The 15,241-nt window shown below is 39.9% G+C and overlaps 1 protein-coding gene across 1 annotated transcript in view; it reads right to left on the reverse strand.

The window, feature by feature from the left end:
- Positions 1-6,338, reverse strand: part of LOC138043315 (density-regulated protein homolog) — a 9,288-nt gene extending 2,950 nt beyond the window's left edge. The window contains exons 1-6 of the mRNA XM_068889549.1: positions 6,209-6,338; positions 6,062-6,081; positions 4,341-4,428; positions 3,138-3,200; positions 2,347-2,381; positions 1,574-1,658 (exon numbers count right to left, since the gene is read on the reverse strand). Of these exons, the coding sequence (XP_068745650.1) occupies positions 1,574-1,658; positions 2,347-2,381; positions 3,138-3,200; positions 4,341-4,428; positions 6,062-6,081; positions 6,209-6,332 (415 nt within the window). The 5' untranslated portion in view covers positions 6,333-6,338. The remainder of the gene's footprint in view (positions 1-1,573; positions 1,659-2,346; positions 2,382-3,137; positions 3,201-4,340; positions 4,429-6,061; positions 6,082-6,208) is intronic.
- Between the last annotated feature and the right edge of the window lie 8,903 nt (positions 6,339-15,241).

The following is a 15,241-nucleotide window of genomic DNA, read 5'->3' on the forward strand; positions in this document are numbered from 1 at the left end:
TGTTCTCCAGGTTCTGATGTCGTCAACCCCGTACAGATCTAGGACCTTATTGTAATATTGAAGTAGTGAACGCTTAAATGAGGCTAGGGAGATATGACTTGCGGCGCGTAACTCAGCGGGCAGAACATTCCATGTTCGGGATCCACGTATGAAAAACAAGCGTTGATAAGTAACAGTTCTACTTCCCTTAGGAACATAAGTAATAGCATTGCTGCTAGATGACCTGGTAAATCTCGTTGATTGTCTCGTTACAGGCATAGCTTCACTATCTATGAAAAGTAAGTTATTTACAGCTTTATAGAAAAAGACTATATCCAAAAATTCGTGCTAATAAGAGATAGGTAACAGATTCGTTAGTTGAAAACGGGTCTTATAGGTTACATCGCAACGGCAGGGAAGCTTCAAAATAGGTTTTGTTGCTTTAGTAAGCCAATGGACTGTGGCTACCATACTTGGATTGCGTAGCAGAGATGCGACGACAGAGAGCGGAGATACAGTGTGCGACGTGTTTGGGTGCTTTACAGTGTAGATACACATAGAGGCTCGGTGCACGAAACCGAGGAGTTTGTTGGCTTTCGCGCACAGGTCAGTCACTTGTTTTTCCGAAGTTTAAACATTGCTTGACACCCACACACCAAGGTCTTTCTCTGTGTCTCCAGATTCCAAAGGCGTTCGTTCCAAAGGCATTTCGTGTGCTGTACAGGTGTTATTTTTGCAGGTGATGCGCTGGTATTTACACTTGGACTGATTAAGTATGAGCCCAGAAGGTTCCGACCAGCTGACAAGATCGTTAAGGTCAGTTTGCAAGGCATTACAGTCTGTGATGGAATCGATGATCTTAAAAATCTTGGTATCATTGGCATAACAGGCAGATCATCTGCAAACAGCAGGAACAATGTGGGCCCTAGTAGGTACCCCTTGTGGTACCCCGGATGTAAACAGCAGTTCTCGGGAAATGAACCCGAGAACTGTAACCTGTTGCTTGCGTTCCTTAAGGACGGTGCCTACTGTTGTCATTGCGCATACGTTCTGCGCATCTCCAGATACTCGGATTTCCTATCGGTAGTGCGTACTAATGCAGGGATATTCTGGGTGGTTTAGATTTATACGGAGAAAACAGAACTGAGCAAGTGGTCTTGGTATCCAAAAAGAAAATCGAGGGTAACCATGCATTTTTCAGAGATAATTAAGCTTTAATTTGGAAAGGAACGCCATACATTGCTTTGTATTTTAAAGCTTTTTGCTACTATTGTTGATTAATTATCTCTGAAAAATGGGATTTTTTCTTTTTGGATTTTAATAACACTTGTTGAGATCTGCTTTTCCCGCATATTCAGTAAACCGCGCAAAAATACTTTTGAATTAGTAGGCACCGTCCTTAGGTATGAACTGAACCAGTCTTGAAGTTTGCCAGTAACGTTGTATTGGTGCAACCTTTAAATTACACAAATGTAACTTGGCGTGGTCCACTTTATCGAAAGCCTTACTCGTGTCGAGATACCAGTATGTCCATTAGTTTACCCGCGGAATCATTAGTAAGGAAAGATGTTATCATTTGTTCAGCTGAACTCACCAAATGTACCGAGTCCTGTCACGACAGTGACATATTTCTTCTTATTTCGTTGAGCTCTTGAAAGTGCAACTTTTTTCGTCACATTCTTCATAAATAAAATAAGAAGAGAACACCACAATGATATACGGTACATATATACTGTAACTTTAAAAACGTTCTTAAATCAAGTGACTCCTGGAAGTGAGACTTAACGGATTTGACTCTGTCTAAGGCCAGATGATTTTACTTGTCACCAAAGGGCTTCCTAGGGTGTTTGAGGATTCAATGGGTTAATCACTCAAAAACTATCTTTCCTCCATAAACCCATTGACTCCTGGAAGTGAGACTTAACAGATTTGACTCTGTCTAACGCCAGATGATTTTACTTGTCACCTAAAGGCTTCCTTGGGTGTTTGAGGATTCAATGGGTTAATCACTCAAAAACTATCTTTCCTCCATAAACCCATTGACTCCTGGATGTGAGACTTAACAGATTTTAATCTTTCTAACGCCAGGCAATTTGACTCATCAACTGGGGGGGGGGTGGGGGGGGGAGGGGGTAGTAGGGCTTCTGAGGATTCAATGGGTTAAAAAAAACCACATTAGTCCAAACCGTTGAAAAGCTGCACACAGGCTCTCTGTGCGTCAAATAGCAAGTGGTCAACAGTTGGGGAATTAGAGCAAGCAGGGAAAAGGAGAGGATTTCCCTTCTCACTCTAATTCCCCAGCAGTTGAACATGTGCCATTCAATGTATGGAGAGCCTAAGCTTAAGCTGAATGCTGCTGTTTTTTACCTTCTTTTTGGGGACTCTTACAACCCCTTTGCCACCTGAAAGGAGAGAAAAATCAGTCAAATGAATACTTATTACCAAATACTATGTATGCAAAAACAAAACATTGCATTGCAAACTGTACTCAGGGGGTTTAACTTCCACAGCTCTCTCAGTAGAAACAAGAAAACCACCAAAGCCATGAATAATACAGTGTACATTAAACACAATGGGAATTTTTGGCACACAGCTTTACTTGTACCTGATGAGTAAAAAAAATACTTTGAGTGCTACTATGACCAAAAAATCAATTATTCTTACTTTTCTTTTGATTTCAAAACTGTGTTAATTAAACACTAGGTGATGCATGTTTAAAGCCTTGATTTAAAAAAGACACTTGTTTATTTTAACTGGAATTTCCCTATTTATTGGTCCACCATTACTTAACTTTAAAATGTTGAGAGAGGTGGGTGTCTACGCAGCTGAAATAGTATGCAGCATGGGGGTTTCAGGCTTTCAGACTTTTAAACTCACATTTTTGCATACATACATACATGAAGTAAGCTGCATTTACACACTGGAATTTTAAGCTAGTGAGAATATGACATCACTTTACCCTAGATCCAACCCTCTGAGGTCCAATCAGTCAATTTACACTGACTCAAAGTAAACACCCTTTAGATAAAAATCAAAGCTCAAAGTTTTTCCAGTCAGGTGTTATTAAGCAAGCACACTTTAAAAGTCTGAAGAAAAAAAGGAAGTGATTTTTTTTATCATAGTAGCAAATTAATTGACGTAAAATTAATATCATTCACCTCTTGTTTGTTTCTTTTTTGAAGCACCTTCACTAATATCTGTGGCTGCCAACTGTTCTGCAGCTGAGATCAAGACAAAACATCTAAAGCAATCAGTAGATCTTTACCAAAACAGTTTCTCTCAAAGGACAAAGCTCCTGAAAAACTGTATTGCATTAGACTTTCAAGTCTTCTTGGATACGGATGAAAAGCCAAAGGCCCTATCTCAGAACCCTTTATTGTTCACAACAATATGGGATTGTTAAAAACCCCCCCACTTTTCATGAAGAGTAGGGAAGTCAGACTTCCCAGTGATTTGGTGTGTCCTCTGTGGTATATCATGGTCGTGCGGGCAGGAGAAATACTTGGTAAAACTGAAAATGTTACACTGGTTAAAAAAATATTATAATAATTGAAAAAAGATCTTGAAATCCCAACGTTTCAGCTACTAACATAAGCCTTCTTCAGGGGTAAAAAAATATACAACGAAGTGACAAGTGTATTTAAAATCGCGTAGATGCTAATAAAAAACAGAATATATCATAAAATCAGTTCTTGTCCAATAATGCCAAGGTCCTCTACTCTTGGGGCAGGTACATGCCGCGGTTGAGCGGACTTTTGCATGCTTGGCTCAGAGAACACCAAAAAACGGTGGAACAAGAACACCCCAAGAAATCTGCACTTGCCGAACATTCTTTACAGTCTGGCCACACTATCTCGTGGGAATCGTCTGTAATATTATGTACCAGTCCTGGTTGGCGAACCCGACGCCTCTTAGAGGCACGGGAAATTAACACATGCAAAAGTCCGCTCAACCGCGATGATGGCACGTACCTGCCCCAAGAGTACAGGGCCTTGGTGTTATTGGACAAGAACTGATTTTATGATATATTCTGCTTTTTATTAGCATCTACGCGATTTTAAATACACTTGTCACTTCGTTGTATATTTTTATTACCCCTGAAGAAGGCTTATGTTAGTAGCCGAAACGTTGGGATTTCAAGATCTTTTTTCAATTATTATAATATTTTTTTAACAAGTGTAACATTTTCATATTTTTCCATGCAACCACCTGGTTACAAAGTTTTTAAAGGAGAAATACGTGCTGATACTGCAGTCCTTTTCTTTTTATTGATAAAGACTTGTTGATGAATCAATGCCGGTGAACATGCAATGGCTTTCACTGCCAAAATCAACTCATTAATACCTATTCTGGAGAGTTACCTTGGTTTATTAGAACTTTGTAAACATCAGGAACATTCGTCTTTAACCATTCTTTGCATTTCTCATATTCTACAGTGTATTCACAGTACTATGAAATAAAAACTGCTTGATTAGCACATACAGCTGTAGGGAAGGCATGATCCAGCAATTTTCAAGAAGTTTCACCAGGTTCTAACCCTAATCCTACTTCATAGCCATAACAATAATGAACGATTATGCGCTTGTAGGAATTTTCAGGGATCCACGCACTTATAGGAATTTTCACAAATCAACGTAGGGGCTGCAGGAAATTATTTTTTGTTAAATGATCATTAACAGGTTGCTTTTTCCAGTTTATTAGCCAAAAGCTACTATTAAGCCTGGTTCTCACTATTGACGACAGCAGAAGCACAAGTATCAGACCCTTCACAAATATTCAGGCCAACAAATTCGCCTGCTCTTAACTGAATGGCTTCAGTTGGTAGAGCACTGGACTGGCATCACAGAGGTCGTGGGTTTGCATCCCGTTAAAGTCACCTGAATGTTCCAGGTTTCTATAAAGAGACAATGATTGCTTAAATTGTCTACTTAGTGCAATCATTTCTCCAATTAATCTCTAAATCTCACTTCACATTGACATTTGTCACCACTTGACATTTTCCAACCACAGACAAACTTTCCTTGCTTTCTGTCATTGTTCAGAAAACTTCCTTGGTAGATGTAACCATGTGTTTATCCTTGCAGGAAAAATATGACATCACTGCGGGAATCTGTAGGAATTTTTAGGACTCTTGTAGGAATCTACTACCATACTGTATAGGGTAAACGGAAATATTCAATACTTTCGTTATGCTTTTCAAGGTACACCGTACGTCCAATAATAATTATTCTTATTATAAGGTCTGCTTTTTTTTGGCATTAAATTTTAGAAAGCTCTATATTTTGACAGTAGTTCCTCTCTTGGTCAAAGTGTTATTGCATTCACATGTAGGAGAACGCATACAATTCATGTAGTCCCACGGGTATTGATTCAAAGCCAGAGCATTTCAAGTTTCCAATGCTCTCTTGAACTAGCACACATGACCTCAATCTCACGTGATAGTGTTATGGCTTGCCCAAGGAAAGTCAAGTCCTGTTGGACAGGGTTTATACCTGGGTTGGTGACTGTCTGGCAATACCCTGTGCTGTACATGCAGCGGAGTCACACTGTTTGGCTGTTTCAGCTTCACCTCATGGGCTATTGACCCGAAGGGCTACAGGTCTAATTGTTAAATAACACATGTATTCCATTATTGATACCGTAATAATTATTGTTTTCAATAAAATTGGTGGGGAGGGTGTGAATGCTGAGCATGGGGTATTTACATGAGACCAGGACGAACTCAGACTGGTGTGAAGCTGGTGTGAAATTTTTGAAGCTGTTTACTTGAAACCAGGACGAGATACCTGGTGCCTGGTTTCAGGATGAAATGATATGTTTTTTCTAATAAATATATTGCTGACCCAAAAGCATGCAGCGTTGAAATTTCTGGACCCGATCTGAGATTTGTTGTCATTTACATGAGACCAGTACGAGAATTTCTCGTCTTAGTCCAACAAGAGACGAGTTTATTGAGTTTATTGTCAGGCCGGTTTCAATGCATAAACACATAAAAAGAAATGTGTGGAGGCCGATACAAACTCATGCCGGTCTGAGTTCGTCCCGGTCAAACGTAATTTACAATGACAAAAAGTAGACGTACCTCTAATGGTAAGCTGCAAACTGCATGGAATTAACCCATAAATTTTAGCATCAAAGATCAACCAACGAAGGAATTAAGAAAACGTATATCAGTCTTAACATATTGCCACAAAATGTTGACAATAATAATGAACAAAATTCCACTTACCTCCACAGTATTGAACATCTAGAGGATAGTCAATTTTTTCATCTGATTCGGCGGCGTTATCAGCTTTTATTTCAGTCTCTTCTTCCGCCATGTTGAATGCTCTGCATTCCGGTTGGTACGTCATGTATGGTAACACATTTTGTCCTGACAATTGTACGGTTGTCCCAGGCAAGCCAGTCAGAAAATGAGTTAAATTTTTCCCTATTGTTATTACTCGGAATACCTGAAAGGTATCCGACTTAGTCCGAGTTATATTCTGGGAAGAATTTAGTTTTCTGTGCAGCAAATGGACAATAGTATTTGGAGGCGGTGATTTCATTGGCTAAAAGCATTGTACTACACCCCTCCGAGCAATACATTTGACCTCTCTCTGTGACAAAGCAACTGCAACGATAAAAAATAAACACAAACGCGAAGGAGCAGATTTCGGATAGCGAGAGACTTGAAACAGCCTCACGTCGAACAGAATTAGATAAAAATCGGAATTTATAACGTGCAGTGGAGCAACTAAATGATGGGTTCTACGTTGGGGCTTCAGCGTGACTCGTTACTGGGTTGCCTATGGGCAAACAGAGTCGAGGTCTGCGTTTAGTTTGTTTGTTTTCTTTTTTTCCTTTTTTTTTTCCTTTTTTTTTTTTTTCCGTGTCGGTAAAAGTCTTGCCTGTCACACCCCAGGTAATTGGTGTGTTTGTGTATATAGCCTTATGAGAGTATTTTCTTAGGATCGAGAGGGTAGTGGAACTGCGTAGATTTCTCTGGTGGACACAGTAGAATCATTAACTTAGCCTGCAATGACGTCGAAAGTCATGCAACGCGAATAGCGTTTTAGTGGATGCTTAAACAAAATATACCCTTATGGAGCTCAATAATGGAAAGTCAGTTGGATAAACTAGGCATGAATCTCAAAAGCGACGAGTACTGGACTTCGACAACAATCTATCGCCCGTCGAGACGAAATAAAAGTGAGCAGTATTTACCTGAAGTACATGGTAATTTCACACAATTGAGTTTCTTGTCTTCACGCACGCAATGAACAGGGGCACCCAACGAATCTGTTCACATTATCTGTTCCCCAGAGGAATCTTGCTGGCTGGAAAAAAATACAGGTGTTTCGATGAGCTGGCTGGGAAATTTTGTTATTCATAGAGGTTTTGCCTGGGAATTACTGAATTTTTCTAGCATTTCAACCTGAGCTGGCTGTAGAAACTCTGAAGACTGAGGACGACTAAAAAAAAAGAAAGAACCCCTTCCCTCTCCCAGAGAGTAGTCACAAACATACGACGGCTGGTCAGAGTGATTAGGCTTGCGGAAAAAACCTGTTTTGTCCCGGTTTTGTCGCATTTGTTCTGTCGATTTGGATCGAGGGATTTGAAAGCGCTCGGAATTCCTTGCTGGGAAATAAATTTGATCAGCTGGCTGGTAAACCAACCAATTTTATCTAGCTGGCTGGGAAATTTCTTGTGTGTCTTGCTGGGAAAAAGGAACAGATAATGTTTTCCCAGCAACACTGAAAAACACCTGAAAATGCCTTAATAACATTTATTTTCATTAACTGGGGTATAATAATACATTTTTTTAGGGGAGGCGCGGTGGCCTCATGGTTAGTGCGCTCGACTCCGGATCGAGTGGTCCGGGTTCGGGGCCTGGCAGGGGACATTGTGTTGTGTTCTTGGGCAAGACACTTTACTCTCACGGTGCCTCTCTCCACCCAGGTGCATCCCATCCAGGGGGGAGTACAAATACTCCTAGTCGCTTCATGCTACAGAAACCGGAGATAAGCGCCGGCCTGATGAGCCTTCTGGCTCGTAAGCGGAGACTTTACCTAATAATACATTTTACAACAAATTGGTCGTTGGGTGCCCCTGAATGAAATAGGAAGAGGTTTTCGCCTCTAAGAGCAAATATGTTGTTTGTTTCAATAAAATTTTCGCTGGAAAAGGATTCTGTGGTATTTTCTGCCTTTGTGAATTATAATATCACTGGTTGTGTATTGAATTTTCGAGCTTAAGGTTGAAATGTGATATGGGAGAAGTTTTTTAGTATTGCTCTGTAAGCAGGAAGGGTTCACAGGCCTGTTGGAAGCGTGCTTGAATTTCAACAAAATGAGCCCCAAAATCAGTGAAAACTTGTGACGCAGATGAATAATAAAGTAGCTGCTATTTCCAAAATGATGGAATTACCAGTACCTGGTGATAAATAACGTCGTACGCGTCTTGGAGAGTAAATTTTGACTTTGCATAAACAAGAGTTGGGCGATTGTGATCTTTGTTTTGACTTCGCTCATTTCATAGTCAAACTTTATAACACTTGACAGAAAAAGAAACTTACAAAAACCCGGTATCTTGCCATCATTTGACACAGATGCTTCACTGTTTGGCGAGTAAACATGCCGCGGTAACTTAATCACAGGGCCCGCTGAATTCCGGCCATGTCACTTTCGATTTTGCAATTTACTTGAAAGTAGCAAAAATCTCCTAAAATGTTTGTCGCTGATCGTAACTTTTTATATTCTATATTCACGGTTCAAAATTAATGTTGTTTTCATGTCGTAAACATTTTATTTTCGATCGACCGTCCGGGAAACTTCCTTCTGCTCTTTCTGAAAACTGTGTATCAATAGTTATTTGCTTTTTCATCAATATTTGTTTTGCATAAAGCAAGCTAACAGAATCTGTACCTTGCTGAGGTCGCATTTGTTAGCGTTAATAGTATTTTCGGTCAGATGTTTCTGTTTTTTATGAGGGGTTTATTGTTTTGGTCTCCCATCCTAACACTAACCCCGCGAAACAGGGCACACTTGTGGTGAAAAGAAGCTTTGAGGGAACTTGAAAATTATCAACATGTCAGCCCAGAAGCCAATGTTTCTCGCTTCTCTTTTATTTGTTATTCTTCAGAGACTGGAATGCTGTATTTCAATACCACACAATTCAGTGCCTTCTGATTTTCTGTAGCACGTACCACAGGCAACCCAGTGTATGCTTCACAGAAGCATCTCGTTTAATTTCGTTTGCTGATTCAAAGCCCATGTTCCACGATATAGCAAATGACGCAATGCAATGCAGCTAAACGTGAATATGCTGGATTCAGCCGTCTAGAAATGTTATGAATAAGATATTTACTATAATCCTGCCTGTTGACAACATGACTAAATCGCCAGTACAGAACTTCCAGCAGTGGTATATTATAAATGGCCGAGATTTCTTCCTCCCTTTCTGCCCCAGCTGTACTTTGTACGAACATCACCCGCCGATGCCTATTTTTTCTTTTTATTGTCAGTTTCTTGATCTTCATGTGAGATACCCAGAGCTGGAGGTCACCGGCCGCGTTATTCACAACACTCTTAATTTGGAACCTTCGCAGATCATGGCAGATGAATACCGTTTTTCACTTACCCATATTAGTTACAATTGAAACCAGTTTATCTGATGGATCCCGCAAAGATAGACATAACGCCGGGCATAACGCCCACGTAATTTCCATTCAAACAACCAGTTCCAAGACACTACCCCGTCACCTGTTGAATTTATTTGCAATTGTAAACATTAAGCGATTTTCACCCGTACATTATCTGCGTTGTTATGGATGAGCAACTGGCTGCAGAAACATTTACTTGTTTTGTTTCGTACTTGTTTCGTATCGTTTCTGAGCTCTTTGTCGAAGCGTTGAAATCACACAACTTTTACTTGTGTAGGTGGATCAAAGTGGACTTAACTTTGCCTTGAAAGTGCTTACTTTTCGCTCATGAGAGAAAATGTATAAACACATCTCTTAATGTACTAGTACTTCAAAGGCTCAAACTGCTTAGATTCATAGGGATAGATATTTTTTTCAATCAAATACAGTCATGTGGAAGCCCGCCTAACGGCCATACATTAATGCGGTCACCCGTTAATACGGCCAACGGCCACAATTTTAAATCCCAAACAGTAGAGGCACTGTAGAGTCCTCTATAATTTCACCCCGTTAAGTCGGCCACTCGCGCCAAACGCCTGTGACATGTTAATTTCATTGAACTTCGTTAGTTTAATACCGCTGTAATTGAACAGCCGATTTACTTTACAAAGTACTGTCAGCAACACTCCTCCCTGTTTTCATTACAAACATGATCTTGACACTACTGTAAAATCCAGTAAGGCAAATCAGGAAGGGATAAAGTCTTTGTGCTTTCATCAAAAACACGATTGATACTTAAGTCTTTCGGTTAGGTAATTACGGCGGCTTCCATTTTTTAGAAGCGTAGTAAGCTGGGCCTGTTCTTGTTTTGATTTTAGGCTCAGAACGTACAGTACACCTAACAATTTTATGCGTTTTAACTACTGTGCGAAGTTTCAAGTATTTTATACAATTACTGTACCTACATTCCTGTTGTTTATTAAAGAGAAAAGTTGTTCTGGAAGTGCAAATGCGATATTTGTCATTAGGGCCCTTTAGTCATGAATTTCACCCTACCCCGGTAATACGGCCATTTTTTTTAGGCCCGTTGATGACCGTATTAATGGGGTTCCACTGTAGCTTGGTATCATGGTGTTAGCATGATAAGCTACGTAAGGTGACAATTAGGAAATTCGAAATACTTTATTTTCGAAACTTGAAAGACGTCATGGAACTGGAAACTTGGAAAAAGATTTATTTTTCGGGTATCTTCAACCTCCTATAGATGACAATTCAGAAGACCTTGCTAATTTGATGATCTCACTGTGAAACCATCTATAGTTTGACAATTACGTGCTACTGCAAAGCTTTGTTTATCTCGAAAACGGCGGCTTCATTAAACGCGTAAACGGGCTCAATTGGTCGGTTAGAAACAAACTACGAAAGCTACGTTAAATAATTGTTGTAAGAATTAAAACCTCACCTCAGAACCGTATTCTTCACAGATCATCATCTGCGAACACGGGGCACCCGAACATTTCGGCAAATCATCGTACTGTTTGCAGAGTCCGGAGTACTCTTTGTATGCGGATTGGCTCCGAAGTGTATTCTATTGTTACATACTAACACGATGGCAATAGTGACTTCGCGCCATGCGCAGTAGTCACAAAAACTACCTCGTCCAAAATGTATCACCCTACTTCTGCGCCACTTGGTATTCCGAGTAAACGCTTTAAAAAAGCGTCTTGTTTCTTTTCTTCTGTTTTTTCCGTGTCGGGAAAAGTCTTTCCTGTCACTCCCCTGCTAAGTAGTGTCTTTGTGCGTAGAGTCTTCTGTGTTTTTTTTGGTAGGTTTCAGGGCGTAGTAGAAATGCGTAGATTTTATCCGGTAGACACAGTAGAATATGTCGTAGAATATTTAATTAACCTGCAATGGCGTCGAAGTCATAGCCTGTTCGCAGGCTCTCCGAGGTACTGGGACTGGACTCTTATTCAATCTCCACGCCTTTTTTTGAGACGCGTACGACAACCGGAAGTGAGCTATTTTCCCTTTTAACTTGTCTTCACAACAACCACAATTACATTGCTATATACCTTTTCTTCATTAGGGATGATTAGTATAAAAATCTGGGAGACGCCACTGTCCTGGTACGCGAAATGTTCTCTTTTGGTTGCCGTCCGCGTCTCAAAACCACCTGTACTTAAGGACGTTCGCGCGAAAATTGTTCAACATTGATTTTTTTCTGAAACTTTTACCACTGTAAGATGATGAGTTAGTTATGTCAGAAATGTAAAAAAAATGGGGGGTCACCGACTTCGTTTTGGAGAGAACATGCCCGGAAAAACACCCAAAATGTGACAAAATCGGGCTTCGTTAGCGAATAAGGCCAGTGTCTGTAAACCCAAATATATTGGAGTTAAATCTTTGAAGTGAAATCTTCTCTGCCAAATATTGTTTAAGTGGACTTATTAAGTGAATTTAGTCAACTGGTGAGGTTCCTTAAAGATCAAGTTCGCATTTAGGGACCACAGTTTCACGCGCCTTGCAGCCGCAAGATGGCAGGATTTGATGTCCCGTGAGCAAAAATCTTGAAATTTTTTTAACTTCCCACATTGATTTTTTGTTCATTTTTGGACAACGTGGAGATGATTGTAAATAAAATCCGTTTCTGGAAAGAAAAATAGGGGTCACCGAACGTCCAAGACCGTTAAATCCAGGCAAAGCTATAGCAATGGCCTTTTGCCCTATCATTTCTCATTTTTATTACTTAGCGCGCGCGCTGGTGTATGACGTGGCGTGTGCATTTGAGTGCGCAGTAAGGATGCGCAGAAACAATTGGCGCGAACGTCCTTAAAGGGGGACTCTGACGAAAAAACACGATTTTTTAAAAAGTCTCAAATCCTCGAGGAAACGCCGCCAAAATGTTGCATACGCTTTTCAAATAATGAATTTAACTTACTTTCACCAACATTTCAATGTTATTACGTCGAAATACTTGTTTTTCATAGCATCCGCCATTATTGGTATGTCGCCTGCATACTTATTCGAGAAAGCCTGGTGCGAGGACTTATGACGTCACTTACTCAACATATCGCTCGCTGCTACTTGAGTAAACAATGGAAAACATGTCAGAAAGCGAAGCTTCGTCTTTTATCGACCATGATTTATCGAATTCGGAATTATCGTTTGACTTCGAAAAAATATTCTGAGTCACTTACCTGTGATTATGAAGATTTAGACTCGTGGCTACTGAGGAAAAAGCAGCCGCATATCGACGAGAAAGAGCTCAAGAGAAAGAACAAGAGGAATGCTTCGAGATCGTTCGAATCAACTGATATTAGATGGTATGTTGGAGTCGTGATTTTGTCTGTTTACCATTTCTCGTTATTTTTTTCTAGGTGCAAATGTACGTGTTGTTCTTCCGACACAGTAACAAAGGCCAGTGAAAGGGGTAAGGAAAGCTTCTGCTGTTACTGGCGAAATTGATTGGTGAGTGGAGTAGCTGGAACTGAAGCAGTTGCAGATGACAGAGAACTACAGTACCACTTATCTGCCTGGGCTTCAATCTTGTTGTTTAGATGAGTGGGTTTTAAAAATAGTCATCATAGGATTAAGAAACCAAAAAACGAGCGATACACATCATTGTATGAGCAAGGCCAATTGCAAACTGCGAAGTATTGGTATTAGAGCGCTGTATAATAAGCTCAATTTGGATTGCACTTTTCATTTTTTCTTGTCGGGAAATATTTTCATGTTTTTTATAACGTAACAATTAAGAACGACAATGGCAATAATTTTCCTTGCTCCTGAATATATTTCTACGATCATTTTCAGCTTCAGTTCCAGCTACTCCACTCACCGATCAATTTCGCTAGTAACAGCAGAAGCTTTCCTTACCCCTTTAACTGGCCTTTGTTACTGCGTCCGAAGGACAACACGTACATTTGCACCTAGACAAAATAACGAGAAATTTGAATTTTTACAAATGAAGGGAACAATGGTAAACAGACAAAATCACGACTTCAAAATACCATCTAATATCAGTTGATTCGAACGATCTCGAAGCATTCCTCTTGTTCTTTCTCTTGAGCTCTTTCTCGTCGATATGCGGTTGCTTTTTCCTCAGTAGCCACGAGTCTAAATCTTCATAATCACAGGTAAGTGACTCAGAATATTTTTTCGAAGTCAAACGATAATTCCGAAGTCGATAAATCATGATCGATAAAAGACGAAGCTTCGCTTTCTGACATGTTTTCCATTGTTTACTCAAGTTGCAGCGAGCGATATGTTGAGTAAGTGACGTCATAAGTCCTCGCACCAGGCTTTCTCGAATAAGTATGCAGGCGACATACCAATAATGGCGGATGCTATGAAAAACAAGTATTTCGACGTAATAACATTGAAATGTTGGTGAAAGTAAGTTAAATTCATTATTTGAAAAGCGTATGCAACATTTTGGCGGCGTTTCCTCGAGGATTTGAGACTTTTTAAAAAATCGTGTTTTTTCGTCAGAGTCCCCCTTTAAACTTCCTATTGTAACGCGAATGGCGTTTTGGTGGATCTTTAAACAAAATATACCCCTCTACTAACTATGCCCTTATGGAACTCAAGAATGGAACGTCAATTCGATAAACAAGACAAGCGGTGAAAACTAAATATCTGGAATCTTAAAAGAGACGAGTGATGGACTTCGACAACAATTGCATCTGTCGCCGTCGGATATCAAAGTGAGCTGTATTTCTAATACTTTACGAGCTATTGTGTTATGTACAACATTGAAACCAAATGGCAAATTCTGTGGTAACTTTTTCTGGTGGGATATGCGTTTAACAAACTCAAATCGAAAACCTTGAGTGGATGTCAAATCTCTGTTGTCAGGCTATTAATAATATTATAAAATTTTTTTGCTTTTGTGGATTCATGGTGTTTTGTAAATTTTAACTAATTTGCATGCGTGGGTTAAAATTTGATACAGGAGAAGTTTTCATAACGGTGACAGGAATTTTTGCTGTTTAGTCATTCTAGTGTAAAATGAAGTTAATTTGGGAAGCCGCAAATATTTCCTTAACCTTGTCTATTGCGCATTTAGGTGAATTTTTACGTTTTTAACCAATTTTAATGCAACAAGTATTTACAAACTAGAAGTTGCTTATTGCAAAATGGCTAGTTCCAAAAGAAGGATCGGGGAATGGGAACAGGGAATCACTAAAATGGGGAACCTCTAAATAGGAAAATTAATTACTAGAATAGGGAATCGCTAAAAGGGCGATTACTAAAAGGGGGGATCTCTAAAAGGGCGAATTACTAAAAGGGGGAAAATTGCTAAAAGGGGGAATCTCTAAAACGGGGAATTACTTTCCAACTGCGAAGAAAGAGTGACAGTCATCAATCACCGGACTTGTAGACAATTTTTTATGCAAGGGCCAGCTGAACAAAGTGGAAGCGCTGGATCTTGGGAGATCTAACCCGAATGTAAAAAAAACTCACAGCTGTACAACCAGCCTTGCAGTATCAATCAGCGGGCATGAAATTAATGGCTTTCAGGTAGCGCTACGTCAAAACATTAGGGAATCTATCAGCAGTTGGCATTACAAGGTCAACTTGTCTTAGCATAAAAACCCGCCTGCTCCGGAATCATCGGGACAGACAGAAATCGAGATT

This window comes from Montipora capricornis, chromosome 3 (genome assembly GCF_036669925.1).
Source record: "Montipora capricornis isolate CH-2021 chromosome 3, ASM3666992v2, whole genome shotgun sequence".
Classification (NCBI taxonomy): Eukaryota; Metazoa; Cnidaria; class Anthozoa; order Scleractinia; family Acroporidae; genus Montipora; species Montipora capricornis.